Source organism: Papaver somniferum, chromosome 6, assembly GCF_003573695.1.
Source record: "Papaver somniferum cultivar HN1 chromosome 6, ASM357369v1, whole genome shotgun sequence".
NCBI classification, from domain to species: domain Eukaryota; kingdom Viridiplantae; phylum Streptophyta; class Magnoliopsida; order Ranunculales; family Papaveraceae; genus Papaver; species Papaver somniferum.
The window spans coordinates 172,438,757-172,457,452 of record NC_039363.1 but is presented as its reverse complement, the minus strand read 5'-3'; the positions used below and the strand labels follow the sequence as shown (position 1 = coordinate 172,457,452).

The 18,696-nt window shown below is 38.1% G+C and overlaps 2 protein-coding genes across 2 annotated transcripts; both read left to right on the top strand.

Moving 5' to 3' along the window:
- Positions 1-2,153: 2,153 nt before the first annotated feature.
- On the top strand, positions 2,154-3,314 carry LOC113291810 (putative F-box protein At1g53550). The gene is made up of 2 exons (XM_026541300.1): positions 2,154-3,037; positions 3,122-3,314. Exons 1-2 carry the CDS (start codon positions 2,154-2,156, stop codon positions 3,312-3,314), a joined length of 1,077 nt encoding a protein of 358 aa, XP_026397085.1.
- A 4,429-nt stretch (positions 3,315-7,743) lies between these two features.
- LOC113286433 (elicitor-responsive protein 1-like) lies at positions 7,744-10,113 on the top strand. Its single transcript, XM_026535056.1, has 7 exons — positions 7,744-8,237; positions 8,664-8,716; positions 8,945-9,023; positions 9,165-9,230; positions 9,325-9,475; positions 9,595-9,724; positions 9,827-10,113. Exons 1-7 carry the CDS (start codon positions 7,919-7,921, stop codon positions 9,875-9,877), a joined length of 849 nt encoding a protein of 282 aa, XP_026390841.1. The 5' UTR covers positions 7,744-7,918; the 3' UTR covers positions 9,878-10,113.
- The last annotated feature ends 8,583 nt before the right edge of the window (positions 10,114-18,696 follow it).

Genomic DNA, 18,696 nt, shown 5'->3' with positions numbered 1-18,696 from the left:
ATGCCCAGTTAGTTTCTATGCCAACACATATTATGTAAACTTTCAACTCGTTTGTCTTAATAAAGGCCCCCAATGGCATCCTTTCATAATAAAAATAAAATAAAAAGTAAATACTCTTTATTTTTCAATCAAAACCTTGACTAGCATCTTTTCGTAATAATAATATAATAAAGCTCAGGGAAAGCAATAAAGTACAAAAGAAAATAAAATAAAGCCTTGGATGGAATCTTTTATTACAATAAAGTGCAAAATAAAATAAAATAAAACCGAAAAGTAAGGAAAAAAATTATTTTTGCGAAATTAAGAGATGTCCGGACATGCTTCATATCGATGTCCCGACACCCTTACATTTGTGGAATAAAATAACACCATAAAGGTGCATGACTAAAGATTATACCACCGCACCTACCCAAGATCAGTGGAATAAAAAATATTAAGGTGTCACAAAAATTTTCAAATAACAATGCTAATGTGATCTATCTACTATTACCTTCATACATTGACCCAAAAAAGAGAAGTAGCAACAATGCTAATAGGGGGTGATATTCCCCTATTAGAAGGCATGAAAAGTAAGTGGGTGCAATCCCCTACTATGCATCAGTCTTATGGATATGGACCAACTCAGTGCCTCCACAGTCCACACTTTGAAGCTAGTCTATAATAACAGTCAACAACTATAGTTATAAGGCAGCAAAGTAGTAGGCCTTTTGTAGGACAAGAGTTGCACTAGAATAGCAATGTTTTGATGTATAGACGATACCCGAGTCTTTTGTTCTTTACGAGAATTAGGACTAGCCAAGACACTGTCTCACAACTTAGTATCCTTTTGAACTCTCTTCTAGTCTAGTCTAGGTAATTAAAGAAACAGATCTTTTTGCCTTTGTCATTTAATCAGTTGATTTAAATTCAACACTCCCAACTTAGCACTAATCTTTGTAAATGCTATTTTTATTTTATTTTTGAAGGGATTGTGTGCTTTGTCAAATTAATATTATCATTTAACTGAAGAATAAAAAATTAACCATCATCAAGATTTAAAGATTTGATCAAAAACTCAAGCCTCTGATGATCTCTTTCTTGGGGTCTTCAATGGGTCCAAAAACAAGCTCACTTTTTTGCGCACTGGATTGGATATAAACCCTAATCATCAATCCTATTCACAAAGCAACTAACCTCCACGTGATGTGATTTGTCTTTTATTTACAAAAATTATGAAAGAAGAAAAATAAAGCTTTTGTCTTTTGGCAGACGGGGCCGTACAGGGATATCCACTGAAACCTGTGCAGGGAATATCTACAACTATAAGGCTATTATGGTCTTTCCGTATCACCGTGGATAACAGCTGCACGCTAAGAATAATTGTAAACAAGGGTTGTTTTCAGATATATTGGACCCAACAACATATTTACAATAACAGTTAGGAGGATTTTCAATGAAAAATAAAAAAGAAAAATTAAAAGATAGTATTAAATTTAGTTTCTATTAAGGTGATACTATAAGACAAATATGTGATTCCATTCCCGACACCCTAGCTCATCTAACCATGCTTGGCTAGGACGTGTAGTCTTCTTTATCTAGTAATATTCTTTATCTAATAATAATTTTCAAAGGATTAGTTTTTGTGAAATTCAGCGATGTCTGGACATGTTTCGTAAGCGTGTCTCGACACTCTTCAAATTTCTGTTCTGAAGAATTCTGGGGGAGTGGTCCCGGCTTCCTTGAAATTTTTGTCCCGCACGGATGGCATGTCGCGTTCCCTTCAAAGGGATTAGTATGGGAAAATGCTAGTGATTAAGTCGGTGAAAAATACGAAGTGGATATAGACTTATTCAAAGCTTTTCACGGAAACATGCACCGAGCTTGAATCCAATGGTCAAGGTGTGCCTGTCAACAATCAACATTGGGATAGGAAGTTGGGACGAGTGGGATATGATTCGGTGGGTGAATCATTTTCGAATTAAAATGAGCCGTTGTATTTCGAGGGATAGCACGTGGTATAGGAATCGACTATTTGGTTTGGGATCCCAAGACCTTTTTCCAATTAAATTTATTCCCCTGAAGAAAAGGAAACTCTTCACTCTTCGAAGAAAAAAAAAATCCCCGTTTGATCAGAAAAACCAAACCAGGGAAAAAAAAAACAAACCTTATTTTCAATGGAGTATTTCAAGAATCTCCCCATGGAAACCACGATAGACATATTATCTCGTTTACCTGCTGAATCGGTTATGGATTGCAAATTAGTATTCAAAGGTTGGAATAAACTTATTTCTCATCCATCATTCTCTAAGATCCACATAAATCGTCTTATTGATTCTGGTAAGTTGAGTTTTCTTATTAGCATCTTCGATGAGTTGAATTTACTTCCTACACCCAACCAAATTTATTATTTTGGTTATGGTAAGAACAATAACATCGTTAGCAAGATCGATGTGCTCCCTCAAGAGACATATAACTTTACTATTGTTGGTTCCTGCAATGGTCTGGTTTGTCTTTTCAATTACGATGATACTATTATTATTAGTAACCCCATCATCAAAGAGTATGTCATTCTTCCCAAACTTACACCACCTACCCATATAGATGAAAGTTTATTCAGCGGGTATATGTTCTGCGGATTTGGTTACCTCCCCAAAACTGAGGAGTACAAAGTTGTCAGAATGTATATGTTACTAAAAGATTCTGATTTTTTTGAAGTCGAAGTATACACTCTTGGTAGTGGCTGTAAATGGATAAACATAGGAAACTTCGAGTACACTAGGTTTGGAGGCAAAGTGGGTGTCTTTGTACATGGTGCTCTTTATTGGTTATGTAGTGCAAATAACGTCCTTGTCTTTGATTTGGACGATGAGAAGATTAAGGATATTCCACTACCTGCGATTCTGGAAAGAGACAACTCTTTAAGCTTTATAAATATGCTTGGTGTTTCAGTTTGGCCTTTGGACGATTTTTTGATGTGTGTAGAAAAGAATCTGGTGGAAGGTGTTAGGATGAACTGGTGGTTGTTGAAGATGGAAAGTCATATTGATGAAATGAAAAGGTAGGTAGGTTGCAATTGGGAGAGTTGGGGTGAAGAGTTAAGCTTAGCTGATGCAAGAATTGAACCATTTTCCTTCACGAAAAGTGGTGCGGTGTTGGGGATTAAACATATTAACGGACGTTCCACTCTCCATCGTTATGACGTAGAATCTTCATCTCTGGAGACCCTTACCGGTATTGATCAACGTTTTGTTGGATTGCCCTCCCATCACATGAATACTTTGGTTTCTTTAGGAGCTCTTGGAGAACTAATACAAAAGACAAGAGCAGATCTTTAGTAGCAATTTCTTTTAGATCAACTTCATCCACCACCTCTCCATTCCGTTTAGGTCAACTTCATCCTCTCCATATCTTTTATCAACTGTATTAGCGTTCCTGGGCTAGTTTACTCTTTTCTATAGATTTTTATGTTACACTTGAACTTGGAGCTTTACTTTCTTTTGATATTATTTTCAGTAAATAGTTGGGATCCTTCTTGTTTTCTTTAGATTTATATATTGCATTTGAACTTGGAGCAACTAGAAAACATCTGAGAAATGTAATGATAATCATCAATCCTTTTCACAAAGCAATTGACCTCCACGTGATGTGATTTTGTCTTTTATTTACATAAATTATGAAAGAAAAAAAATAAAGCTTTTATCTTTTGTCAGACGGGGCCGTACAGGAAATATCCACTGAAACCTGTGCAGGGAATATCTACAACTATAAGGCTATTATGGTCTTTCTGTATCACCGTGGATAACAGCTGCATGCTAAGAATAATTGTAAACAAGGGTTGTTCAGATGTCGTGGACCCAATAACATATTTCGATGCAACCATTTATCTTCACGTGAACAACCCTGTTTATAAGGACATGTTTCCGCGCGTGCCATTCACATGCGTGACAGATGCTTCCACCCCACAGGATTGTTCAGGTTTCTCTTCACCTGAACAACCCTGAACACCAAGACGTCAATGTAAATGGTTAATCTGTTTTGCACCATCATGTTGCAAGCCTGCAATGTTCTCTCTAGGGTCCTTTGTTTTCTTTTAGTATAGTTTCTTAATCATATGTAAGAAATAATTTAACTTTTTCTTTTGAATTTTCTCATTATATTCAAACCTAACATTGTACCATTCTTGTTAAAGAAACCCACCGAAAAAATTCAACTTCACATGGGAGCCAGGGTTTTGTTCATTTCGTGTTGTTGTGTACTTGTGTTTAAGAAAGTAGTTTTTGATTTCCAATGTTAGCATTTTTGATATCCAATCAAAAACTTCTTACCCGAAGTTTATGATTTTCCTACAGTTCAGTTAGCATTTAACCAACCCGGTTTTTTATTTCCAATGCCAACTTCAAATAACATGTGATTATCAGTTGTGAATCTGAGGCTGGATGTATATCTGGATGGGCCTGAAAGTTATATCAAGGATATGGGTGCCTGAACTTTAAATGGATATTGTAGTGATCTCTATTTATAGATGGTTCATGGTTGTTGATTTTCAAATGTTTGTTTCTGATGAATTAGATTATTGAGTTACGATCAATAGATAATTGTTTCTGGTACGATTTTTTTTTGTGGATATTTCCTGCACAGGTTTTAGGGACCATAATAAGTTGTAGATATTTCCTTCACAACATATTATTCTTGTTGCGGATAATAGCTGCACACTAGAAGAACACCGTGGATATTGTAGTGATCTCTATTTATAGATGGTTCATGGTTGTTGATTTTCAAATGTTTGTTTCTGATGAATTAGATTATTGAGTTAGGATGAATAGATAATTGTTTCGAAGAGAGATTTGGTAAGATTATTTTTGTGGATATTTCCTGCACAGGTTTTAGGGACCATAATAAGTTGTAGATATTTCCTGCACAACATATTATTCTTGTTGCGGATAATAGTTGCACACTAGAAGAACATCGTGGATAATAGCTGCACACAAATGGAACCTATTATTATGTCAGTTTACAAATGACTTATCTTGTTGATAAGCCTTGGAAAAGAAAGAAGACCTTTAGTTTGCTTGTTCTTCTAATATAACGATATAGATAAATTTTCCAGGACGCTGAATTTTAAAACATAGTTAACACTGATAAAGGTCATTTCCTTATAAGGCTTAACAGCTTACATAACCAGAAGAGTTTTACTTTGCAAGGGTACTTGAAGGTTAAAGCGCATGACAATATTTTGGTTCAAAATAAAAACGTACATTCTAAACAAGAGATTCGGAAATCATCCAGAAAGTTCTGATCTATGCTTTGGCTGGGGCTGGGGATGGCACTGTTGCAGTTGGCTGATTGACCACCGCGCCAACATTTGGTACCTGCAATCCAACTTCTCCATATAACACTACGACTGCAAGCCTGCAATCCAACCCTCCCATCAGCTCTGTTCGAATGAAATCCACTAAATGGATTATAGGGAGATCTCTAGCCTTCAAAAGTAGGTTATTCCAAGAAGATGTCTGTTGTCATGAGAGTATAACGGGCTCTCTTGGATTTCACCCTAGCCCAATGCCTTGGATGAATTTCCTGCACATAGGAAAAAACTGCCTTATCCTTTTTGACTTGTAACATAGCCCTCCGATAACCATCTATAGTGTACGCTTGTGCAGCTCTCATAAATTCCTTAGCAGCGGCGAAGTTGTGGTACCTCCTGATGATATTCCCTGCATTGTGAAAAAATGACAACTGAATATGCCCTCAATATTATATGTAAACTACATCGACAAAGATAACTAGGAGCTGTCCCGCGCTACATAGCTCAAGGGTTAAACTTTAAAAAAGATGAGTTTCTAACAAATGTAACACGACTATAAAGTGTTTTTGTTAAATACCTTTAATATGGTATGCGCAGTACACATGGCATGCTTCAGGAAACACTTCCGCACTCGCTGATTCGAAGCCTGTCGATCTGTCTGAACACACAACTAGGTCCTTTCTCACCGAATACTCGTGACCAAGCGCATTGAATGAATTTTGCATGAACCATAAATAGGAATCACCGTTCTCAGAATCAACGATGGCAAACGCAATAGGGTACATTTTTCCATTGGCATCATACCCGATTGCCGAAAGTAGAGTTCCTGTGCGTTCCCCACTTAGATGCATACCATACACATCAAATGCGGGTCTACACCAAGACTTGAATCCTTGTAATGATACGCCCAACGCAAAAAATAATACAAAAAACCACCATTTGTATAGGGTTCAATTGTTGTTTGCGTTCCTGGGTTGTGTTCTACAAGCATGTTACTGTGACTGACCAGGTGCTGGTATGACTGTTCAGGAGAACCTCTAACCGCTTCAATTACCCGTTTACAACTAGTGAGACCCTGCTTGTCAGTGATTGTGATACCTAGTCCTATCTTCATGTCTTCACACAGTTATTGTTTATCACCCTAGAATGAACAAACAAGAGTCACCATGTCAGTTAGTTGCCAAGACCAGAGAGTTCTGTATACAAAAAGAAATTGATAAGATTGATGTATCCTAGAGTATTCTAGGGCTGTGGTGATAGTTAAAGACGGTTGTAATGAGTGACTGACAAAGGAAAACTCTAGACAAAATTAGAGAGTCAATTGTAGCCTATAAATAGGCATTTATATCATCAGTTGTAACCTGAGCAAGAAGATTAATAACAGTGATTTTATATAGTTTAAGAGAGTCTTTCTTCACCAACACTACTAGAGAGACATAAGCTGTGTATGAACAACACTAAACCAGCTCATACATCTCCAGAAATTGTTCTATCAAAAATGAGTGTTCCTCGAACACCAAAAATTCAACATAGTAACATCAAAATATTAAAAATTCAACACAGTTACACAGTATGAGAAGTACCCTAGTATGTACAAACATGCTAGTTTGTTATTGATATGTAAAACCATATCAGATGTTTGCTTTAATTCCTCTTTAAAATCTGAACAACCAAAATCAAACAGTGTCATAATTTCGTAACCAAAATTCGAATCTAACACTAAGAAATTGCCTACTAAACCCATGAAATCAAAATCAAAATTTATATCCAGTTTAACATTATCATCAAAGATGAAATTGAACCCAAAAAGAAAACATCAAGGATGCATAAACATATAAAACATCAAAACCCTAGCCTAATTTTCAATCTATATCCAGACGTGGAAGTCAAAATGGGGAAAAGGATTAGAAATCCAATTTATAAGGTTTACATCAAGATTTTAGGAAGACGGATTTTTCATACATGAGATTACAGATCAGTGGAACTGACAAGAGGACAATATGAACATGACCAGAAAACGAAATAACAAGAACCAGGAACAGGAAGAAGAAGAAGAAGAAGATGGGTGTGGTGTGTGTTCCGTGGAAAGAGAAAAATGGAAGAAATAGAAGTGAAGAGTAAGAGGAGAAATAAAAGATTTGAGTAACAACATCTAGACATCGGGGCCGATTAATGATAACTATTTCACTAATGATTGTATAATTTTTTGATAATCATGTTTAGCAAACGTATAATGAGATCCAAATATCCAGTGTCGGGACTCCACAAAATTTGATGTCGGGATTCTGACAACATCCCTTGTGCCTATCCTCTAGACATTTATACGGTGTCTGGATGTGCTATTCCAACACCCACGTAAGCCACAGTTAAATAATAACCGGTAATTGTAAAAAGAAAAAATTGATCGGATGTTGGGTACGGCCAGGGAAAACAGGTCATAAAATAAAAAGGTTAATAGGAGCTGCGCTTGGGGCAGTAGTATCAGAATTACTGAAATTAGTTATTGATGCCGAAATTACGTTAATAAATTTTAAACCTTCTTTAGAACAACTCAGCGAGACTCTAGAATCAGTGAGATTCAGAATTGAAAAGATCGGAGGAATAGATCAAGGGACAGAAATAAGGAAATTGATAATGAAATTAAGAGAAGGAAAGACCCTAGTTGGAAAGTGTGGAAGAGTGCAACCCTGGAATTATTACTTGCAAACGAGGTACTCAAAGAAGATACTTGAATTGGATAATGACTTGAAAAGGTTCTTCCAGATGGATGTGCAGGCAGATATGTGGTGTGATACTAAACAGATGCGGTGTGATATTAAACAGATACTGCTGGGTAAGGTGCCTCTTTTTGACCACAAATTAGATTTGCTAAAAACAGAGATAGGAACCAGCACTAGTACCATGAACGTTGGAGCTGGAGCTACAGATGGTGACCAAGGAGTTCATGATCCTGGTAAATGATTTGTTTGTTGTTGTCGTAATTGTGAATTAGTTAGCTTCCTTTGCATACACAGGTTTGAAGGCTTTTATTTTGCACTTGAATTAACTGATAAACTGGATTACTATCGGTAATAGCAGTTGCTTAATTTAGTACTTCACCATGTTTATATAATTAATTAGCTGGACACAACACAACTTTATCGGCAGGTATTAGCATCATTCATTTTTTAGGCGTATCGGTGAACTATTGTGTTAAGAACATGCTAATGATCAAGTGATTCTGTCCTCATGTTTACAGTTCAGTGTCTAATTTCACGCCATTTTACAGTATTTTATTATTGCAGAACAACTACAAAGAGTAGCTTTTGTTATCTTGTTTCAGATTTTATCAATGTTTACTTAAGAGGGTTTTGATACTGACTATTTTCAATTTTTCTAGTTGGGCCGGGGATTCAGCTTGTCAACAGATTGGATCAATACGTGGCCTTCAAGGTGCAAACTCCATTCACGTTTATTTTTATTCCTGGTTTTTGTTGAGAACTGAATTTTCTTATATCCTAAAAGAAAATTGCACTAAGATCTAAAGTGACAGCATTTCCAATAGTAGGTCAAAAAAAATCATAAGTGATTTTTATACTTGGACCTAAATTAGACCCTTTTTCTGAACCTCATTTGAGCTTACCTGGAAGCAGATAGTTAACTTGAAAAATATACGTACAGAAAAGAAGAGAGACTACCAGAGGTACACTAGAGGTTTTGCTCGCCGATGCTTCTAAACTCAAAGACACCGATTTTTTTGGTATGTCATCGTATCTTATACTTGTATAATGCTTTGCGTAATCGGCTAATTGCATTACTGAAAAGAATAGCATTTTAATTGCATTCCATGTAAAGTTTCTTATACTCAGGATCTTAAAAATGTATAAACTTGTTATTGCAGGTAAAATGGACCCTTACGTAATAATTCAGTTTGGTAATCAGAAGCGAAAGAGCACCGTTGCCCGTGGTATGTATATTCAAGGAAATTTCATTCATTTAACTAGTCATGTCCTATATATGTGATTATGAAGTACTAAGGCTGCGGAATTTGGCGAATGTAGGAGAAGGAAAAGCACCGGTGTGGAACGAAAAATTTACATTTGATGTGGAGTATCCTGATAATATTAGAGATGAACATCACCAATATAAACTCGATTTCACCATCATGGACAAAGATAGATTCAGCAGGGACGACTTTGTAGGCGAATCGACGTAAGCGTTTTTTTCTTCTTCCAGTACTTCGATCTAATCTCTCTAAGTCCATTTTTTACTAGTAAATGTTTTGACTGCGGATAATTAACATTTTCGTACTGTCTACATTATGGTTGCAGGATTTGTGTGACGGATGTGTTATCCTTCGGCGTAAAGAATGGAAGATCTGAAATTAGAGCTAGCAGCGTTGTTTTACACAACAGAACCTATTCTGGAGAAATTCGAGTCAGCATTTCATTCACCCGAAAGGTATGAATCAATTCGTATACGTATAGTACATAGATAACGGCTGGTGTAACAATTATAAGGGTGCTTAACGTTAGTTCATGGACGACTGCTTGTTTGCTGCAGGATGGAAAACCAGATGATAAAGCAAACTATTTGGAAGGATGGAAGCAATAACCAAAAGGATTGATTAAACTTAAAATTATTAACGAAGAGGCTAGCGCTTATTGGGCCGACCGATCGAAGCGAGGGAGGACCTTATATTTGGTGACTTTATGTCAATGCGAAGCATGATTTTTTTTTCCAATTTGACATTAAAAAGATTGGATTTGGTGTTTGTAATTTCGTAAATTTTAATTACTAATGTAATTCAACTGATGGCATCAAATTGTTTGTCAAATTTGTTAACCTCATTTTATTATACTAGTACAACCGTTGCCACGTTGGGAGGGCCGATCAAAGAATTTGACGAAACAACACCACAACGTGATTGCACGGATTCAGATTTGTAAATGAAAAAAACATTGTAAAAGAAATGTTTGATCGCCGGAAGTTGGCCGGGAAAGTAAGTCAGGTGACCGGCTGTAGATGGTGGATTTTCGACAAAGGCTAAATTCGTAAACTCATAATTATACGAAGCTCTGATTCAGCAATCTGACGTGAGTATCGAGACACGGGTCTCTCATCGAATTCTCAACAGAGAGTACTTTCTCTCAGGGTACAATGTAGATATGTAGTCTCACGACTGGACAACGGCATATCTCATGAATACTGAATACTTTCAGTGATTATTTCTATATATCATCATGAGATGGACGGCTCCTAGACAGCTTGCTCTGCTAGTATAGAGCGATAACGTCTTCAGGAACAAACAACGAGTTTACCCTGACTATATAAAGGATATGACTTACCGACAAGCTCATATCGGGATAATTAATGCTCCTAGACAGCTTGCTCTGCTAGTATAGAGCCACAAAGTTAATTATTCCTAATTGCTCCTATTCCATGGTCGAATCCACGACTGGTCCCGTGGAATGGCAATAACAATTGTTCTGATTCTATGATCGAATCCACGGCTTGATCTCATAGAATAGCAATAACTATATTATCTCATTATTCCGATTTCATGATCGAATCCACAACTGGTCTCATAAATGGTAATAGATAAATTTCAATTACTCTGATTCCATGGTCGAATCTACGATCCCATGAAATGGTAATGCTCACTTTATTATTATGAATTCGTAGTCGAATCCTCAGCTGATCCTATGAATTAATAATAAACATCTTATTACTCAGTTTTGTGAATTATTCTCCACTGTATCCAACAATTAGTAATAAATGATCAACAACTGGGCGTCTGAGCCACCTCTAAGTAAGCCCTGATTCAAATGGTGAAGGTGTATTCAACGATGATACACTAACAATCACCGCACGAACGACTATTTCAAAAATACAACGAAACAATGAACCTATGCAAAATAAAGAAGAAAATAATAAATAATTAAAAATATTAACCAGGGTGCTGGGAGCATGGACACACAACCGACCGCCATGTCGTGGTCAATCCCATGCCAGTTTTATATTTTAATGCATTTTTATTATTTTCCATGATTTGATGAAAATTCTCTCATTTTATCAAATCCCCTTCGTCTTGAGGAAACTCCTCGGTTTCATGGTACTTCCATAAATCCATAAAAAATAATATAAAATTAAGGAAAGGAGTGTGGGGCGTGACCATTGCCCAGCCGCCCATGCCTTGGTCCCAACCGGCCCCACACCCACGGTTCCTTATTATTTTATTATTATTATTATTATTTCTCTAATTTCATGAAAAAACTCCTTGATTTCATGGTATTTTTGCACAAATCATCAAATAATAATAAAATAAAATATGAAAAACTTGTGGGATCGGGCCTTGGCCGGCCGGCCATGCCCTAGCCGGTCCCACACGCCCTTTTGTTTTATTATTTTATTATTAGTTTTACTTGAATTCATCAAATTCCTTGATTTCATGGTATTTCTCTCAAATTAGGAAAAATTCCCTCAAATCATCAAAATACCTAAAAAATATTATAAAATTAGGGAAACTCGTGGGACCGGGCCCTAGCCGGCCGGCCATGCCTTCCACGGTCCCACACGCCCTTGTTTTATTATTTTAATATCTTTTACTTCCTTGAACTCATGAAAACTCCTTCAATTCATGGAAACTCCTAAAATTCATCAAATTTCTCAAAATTCATGAATTTTTCATAAAATCATCAAAATTTTATAAAATTAAGGAAAAGGCACCACGGGACCGTGGTCACGACCGGCCGACCATTCCTTGACCACGGAGGTACCACGCCTCCTCATTCCTTATTTTATAATTATTTTTCATCATCTCATGGTGTTTTCCTCAGTTTCGTCGAAACCCTAATTTTGGCATATTTTCTCGAATGGATGCTCCATTGCACGCCAGAAAATATCAAAATTCTCAGGACTGAGACGCGGACGCCTTGGGGACACGAGCGCGCTATCTTGACCGACCAATATTGGCTCTTTGACTTACAGAAGCCGGCCCCATCAAGTTTTACAGTTTTGACCTAATTTGCACAATTGCACGTATTAGGTCCAAGACTCTTCTAAACACTTTGGATTTTCATGAAGTGATCATCAGGCGGTCACGTGAATATTCAGGGCCGGTTTCATGAACCCATGGTCGGTCCCTCACTTCGTCATAATTAATTAGGTTTTTTCACCTAAGGCTGAGACGAGCATTTTTGAATAAATGATTAAACCAGCATTTGATCATCTCTTCACCAACTCTTCAGGATTTCTTTGTATTTGCTCACGTGAGCATATGGACACTACATGGTTGGTCCACGGTCCCATGTAGTCGCTCCCTCCTTCATCCCATGGTTAAAATTCTGACGAACCATGAATTGATCAAATTAGGGTTTCTGAATCCAAGGATCATCATTCCAGATTCCAACTTTAATAATTTTACAACGACCTCATGGTCATTAATTTTATTAATTATGCTTGGTTCAACGACCAGTATTCTAATTAATATTTTTGGTACGCTGCCAATAATCCATCAGATGAGCAACACATGCTCAGACGATCAAATATTCAACAATTCATCACATGATCAACACTTGCTCAGATGATAAATATATGCTCAAACCAAGGAATATTGGTTCAACAATCAATATTCAACGATCCATCAAATGAGCAATACTTTCTCACTTCATCGTAAGAACTATACCTCTGTCTCATGACATGTTCAACTCATGAGTTTCAGAACATCATGTTCAACTCAGCAACTACATGGACTCATCGTCCCATCAAACCACGAAGTCATCAATTGACTAACATACCACGAGACATCAATTGTGTCACTTTGGGGGGATATCACTTAGGGTTTTGGTCTGGCGGTCTACGACACGTGTGTTCAAACACACGATGGAATGTAAGCAAGTCATGCAATAAGTTGAAGGAATTCACGAGGTAGTGGGTGGAAAATCGACCAAGTCTCCACACGTTGAGCAACTGGTTTCAAACACGATCTCCACTTCCCCACTCTTTGATTCCATCAACTGTCACACTTCATGGGGTCATGGTGTCTAAAATTCCAGCAATATAAATAAGTCTCTGAATCATGATTGAATAATCAGCATCAACAGTATCATCAATCTCACGTCTCATCGACAACACGAGATCATCAACTCATCAATTGAGCAACTACTCTCAATTGAGCAATTTCAATCACTCAGAGCTTATCGTATTCGGAATTCACACACCCAAAATCTTTGATTACCATTGATTCCACATATTTCTCAGCTTCCCTCCTACAGATCAACCCATCCTCTCTTGTGACCGAATTTACTCTGGAACGGTCATTGTCTTGATTTAGGCCGGAGTACTACAGATTGATCTCTCGAATCTAAAGCACCCCCTTTGCAGCGGTGCATCTGTGTGAGGTTTAACATTTTTCTCGGTTCGAGGAGTCTCCTCCGTACGGTCGTCTCCTCAATTCCTTAAAAACCAGCAAATCTTTTTTCCTCATCTACAGATTGGCGACCACAGTGGGAGATCATTCTCTCGATTGCAATCTCACAATTTCACAAGATGGTTGATCTCAGGTCAGGTTCAGTTACGAATCCTAAGACAAACTGTGCTAGCAGTAGCAACAACAACAATCGGAATATCCCGGAGACAATTCCGACCTCCAACATTGATGGTGTGACACTACTCCTCCTCACGCCGAAGGTCATCCACTGTCCGGACGACACCTTGAAGAAGTCAGAGGAGATCCACCGCCTACTATTGCTGATCTTATCAAAGCGCAGGAGACTCTTGCAAAGAACCAGACTGACATGGATGCTACACAGAAGGAGTTGTATAATTATCAAAAAACTTTTACTGACAAGATGTCAGAGAAGATTCAAGAGAAGGGAAAGGAGAAGGAGAAATCCTCAGACGACGGTCCTGAAGTAATTCCAATCCATACAGTAGAAGACGACGAAGTCCACAAAACTGCTGCAGATAACTCATCAGCGAAGGGATCATCGAATTTCATCACTCGCGAGGATCTGGAGCACCTTTTGGGGAACCACGGAAAAGGCAAGACATCGCATGACCATCGTCATCAACCTCCTTATCCTGTCGCTACGCAGAGGATTCCACTCCCCAAAGGTTACGTTTCTCCAACTTTCACCTTGTATGATGGAACTGGCAATGCTCGGGAACATGTCTCTCGTTTTCTCGAAGCCTTGGGAGAACATGAACATAATCATGTCGTCCGTCTCAAGGAATTCTCAAAATCTCTGAAAGGCAGGGCATACACCTGGTATAACAACATCACACCAGGGACCATCAACAATTGAAGAGAAATGGTTAACGCATATTACAGGAAATACTTCTTCGTGTCAGAACAAGTCACCCTCTCCGACCTTGGAAGAATGTTTCAGAGGGTCAGTGAAAATCCCAATGATTATGTGAAAAGGTTCAGAGTCCAAGCCCTGGATTGTCATGACCCAAACGTCACGGAGCAACAACTGGTGGACTTGTGCATCAATGGAATGCTCCCGGTCTACAAGGCCTTGCTATAAAACCTTCGATTCCAGACTTTCTCAGAACTTCACGAAGCTGCAAAGAGGTCGGCAACCACTGCACCCGCTCTTTTGGAAAGAGAAAAGTCTACAAAGACTGAAGATTCAAAAGACACTCGAGGAAGCAGGCGTCTGATCAACAAGTAGTATAACCTGCAACCTTCAACAAATGTTGTCGCGTAAGGGAGTAAGCGAAAATCAGAACCACAACACAAGCAGACTTCCTCCACCCCTTCAAAGACACACAAGAAGGATAATTCGATCTGCATACGGAAGATCCAGAAGCACCTGATTTTCCATGTTTAATGGAAGAAGTTAATGAACTACTCGATGCCTGGATTCAAGACGGCGCAATCAAATTGCCTTATGTCAAGAAGGAACCAACTGATTAGATTGTCGCTTCCATAGATACGTCATCCATCCCACGAGTGATTGCAAAATTTTGAAGCGCATATTCAAAGAAAAGGTCGAATCAGGAGAGCTCAACCTGGGGAATGAAGGAGTACACAAAAACACCCTCCCAGTCAGAACTTTTACCATCTCCGAACCTCCTGTCAAGGAAACGGTCCAAATCTCTGATCGAACATGTCTGCGAGCTGTTGTATCTTTCGAAAGCTCAAAGGAAAGACATGTTTGCTGCACTGAACCACATCGTGTCCGGAAGACGTCCGCTGATCCTAGAGACTACCACCGGATCTTCAACCACTGACACAAAAATGTATGATTGGGGATTGCTCACCACAGTGCACATTAAAGGAAATGAGTTCAAGAGGGCGTTCATCGATGTTGGTACCGCCGTCAACATCATCCCTTTGAAAACTCTCAGATATGCTGGTATTACTCGACGGGAAGCCACCCATGCTCCCATAGCAATCAGGGACCACGAAGGAATCTCCAGAAACGCATACGGCTTCATCACTCTCAAAGTTACGGAAAGATCGATCTGCACTAAGGCCAAGTTTTTCATAATCCGGGAAGACCCTGGATATGACATGGTCATTGGGAGAACTTGGATTCATGATGAAAGTACAACGATGCCTTCAACACATCCTATCATCGACAAGGATTCCGAGTCGGAAGACGAAGCAGAGTACGCACCACCGTTTGAGCATCTGGAAGAATTAAAAACTCTGATGGGACTTACGCAGGAACTTGGAGATAATCCGCACACCTTTGTCAGAAGGTTTTGAGATCATACAAGTATTATTCCTCCTCTTGCTCCAATATTACCAATGTTCAAATACGCTACTATGGTCCAGGGAATTTTCCCCATGAATAATTTAGCAGTCATCAAAATCTACGAGTGGGTGACTTCACCTCAGCAATATTACACTCAATGGTTGGGTTCAGAACTTCTTCAAATCGGTCACTCCATCGAGAGGTTTATTGCTGAAGACTTGGCTAAGCATGACCAACACTATGCTGGATACTCTCTTCCGCGCGAGTGTCCTTACGGGCCACAATCGAGGAATTCCATCAAACAGAGAATTCCGAATCAACGGAAGATATTCAAGGCACGATCGACCAAGCCTAACAAGTTTCATGAAGGGGACCTGGTTCTCAAAGCAGTTCAGCGCGGTCTTCATTCTACAAGGAACTCCAATTGGTAAGGACCATTCATGGTCATTGAATCTGTGGCCGGAGGATATTACAAATTGACCAACGCCGATGGCAGAACCCTACCAGCAATTCACGAAAATTGGCTCAAGGCGTTTATCTGAAATTATTGGTCATTTAAGGTATTGGGCGTTTGAAGCACTCATGGTGTTGGGATTTAACATTTAGGATTTTCTTTCATTTGTATCTAGTTGATTCTCTAGAAAGTATATTGGAGTTTGTCCATACAGATTACTAAGCGAAATATTAGGTGTGCTTGTTGTACCCCCGCTTTTCACAATCTGGTTTAGACTCCAACAAGTGGCTCAAAACAGTTGGTTGTGTAGACTTATTGCAATTTAAAGCATCTTCAGTCACTCCCTTTGGCTGGTGGCACAAGACCCTTTCAAATGCACCCTAAACAGATAGGGAACCAATTATATGCTTCTATTGAACTAATGCACTGTGAACATATTTCATTAATAAATACAAATGGACATTATATTTACCAAGCAGTAGTAGTTTCTAATTATGATTCTCAGCCTTCGTTTCTTGAGTTACACGCCTCTCAATCTTTGTGGCCTGTAAACCCATGCTCGTGAAAATCAGAGACCAATAGTATACATGTAAAAGAAAATATAAAGTTAGTCAAGATAGAGATAAGCATTGTCTGGTTATCTCTTTAGGGGAGGAATGATTCATGTGCATATCAAAACATTATGAAACAGGGACATGGATACACCATTTCACTAAAAAAAAATAGATATCATCTTCACAAATAGAATGGATATCATTTCAAGAATGAACAACTATCAAGACCTTATTGTAAAATTCCTTAAATCGAAAACCTTAATTCCAACCCAGTAAAAACGGCCTAAATCCAAAACCCAAATTTGATAATCGATTAAAAAACCCTAATTTAAGATCCAATAAATATCCCCAAATTTGAAAAACCCTAGTTTAAAATAGCGTAAAAAAAACACCAAATAAGAACAAAAATTGAACATCTACACCAACAAAGAAGAGAAACAGAGTTATGGGTTCTATAAAATATACCTTTTAGAAGTTCCAGAAGTCTTCTTCTTGTTCCTTAATTCTTCATCTGAAGAAAGGGTAAAGAAAAAAAACGAGAATGAAAAAAGGAGTTAAAAAAAACTTAGGTCAAAATCAAACAAAAATAAAATCATCAAAAAAAACAAATCAAGAGATCTTCATACCTGAACTGTTGGCTACTGGATCTTTGGTACGGGTTTTAAAAGAATATAATGATTTGATTAGTAGAGCTCAGGGTTCTTCGGAATAGACAATAAAACGAGAGAGAGAATCAGAGAAGAAAGATAAAGGAAGAGAAAGAGTTCATCGTCATGATATAACCATTATCATATTAATCACTGTGTGTATATAGATCGATGATTATTGAACCTCCAACCAAGAAAAAGAGGTTGAACCCTAATAAGAGAAGAAAAGAAGAGAACGAGGGAGAGAGACAAGAGAATGAAGAATGAATTTTCAATCAGTTTTTTAGTCTATGTAAATACGAGTCAGTCTTGAAGATGACTGAACATCTGAATGGGCTGGCTTAAAAGTGTGGGATGCCACACTTATGAGTCGCACGCGTACAACTCAATTTAGTTGCGAATCGTAACAGAAATAAACAGTTGCGAGTTTTTAATGAATGAAAGTTGTTGCGAATTTTTTTCAACTGAAATTCGCAACAGGGCCAAAGCTGTTGCGAAATCTAGTTACTAATCCTTGAATTTGGTGTAGTGTGTTAATGATTTTCTAACAAAGTAGACATGCCTTTTATCAGGCTCTCGGACGAATAAAACTGCACTCACAACATATTCACTTGCAGCAAGATATATGTAGATGGTTTGTCCCGTCTTTGGGCTTGTGAGCTCATGAGGAGAGGTTAAATACCTTTTGATTTCGTTGAAAGCATGCAATCCTCGTTCCAACCAAAATTTTCTTCCTTCTTTAGAATTTGGAAAAAAGATTTACACTTATCATATACTCGCGAAATAAACCTGTTCAAAGCGGCCAATCTTCCAGTGAGTCTTTGCACTTCTTTTACATTTCTCGGTGAAGGAATCTCTAATATTGCTCTAATTTTCTCTAGATTGGCTTCAATTCCTCTTTGTGTCATCATGTACCCGAGGAACTTCCCAGACGTGAGTATGAAAGAACACTTAGCTGGATTCAGCTTCATTCGATATTGTCGGAATCGTTTGAAGGTTCTTTTCATGTCCGAAAGATGGGATTCCTTCTGCTTGGATTTGATCATCATGTTGTCGATATAGACTT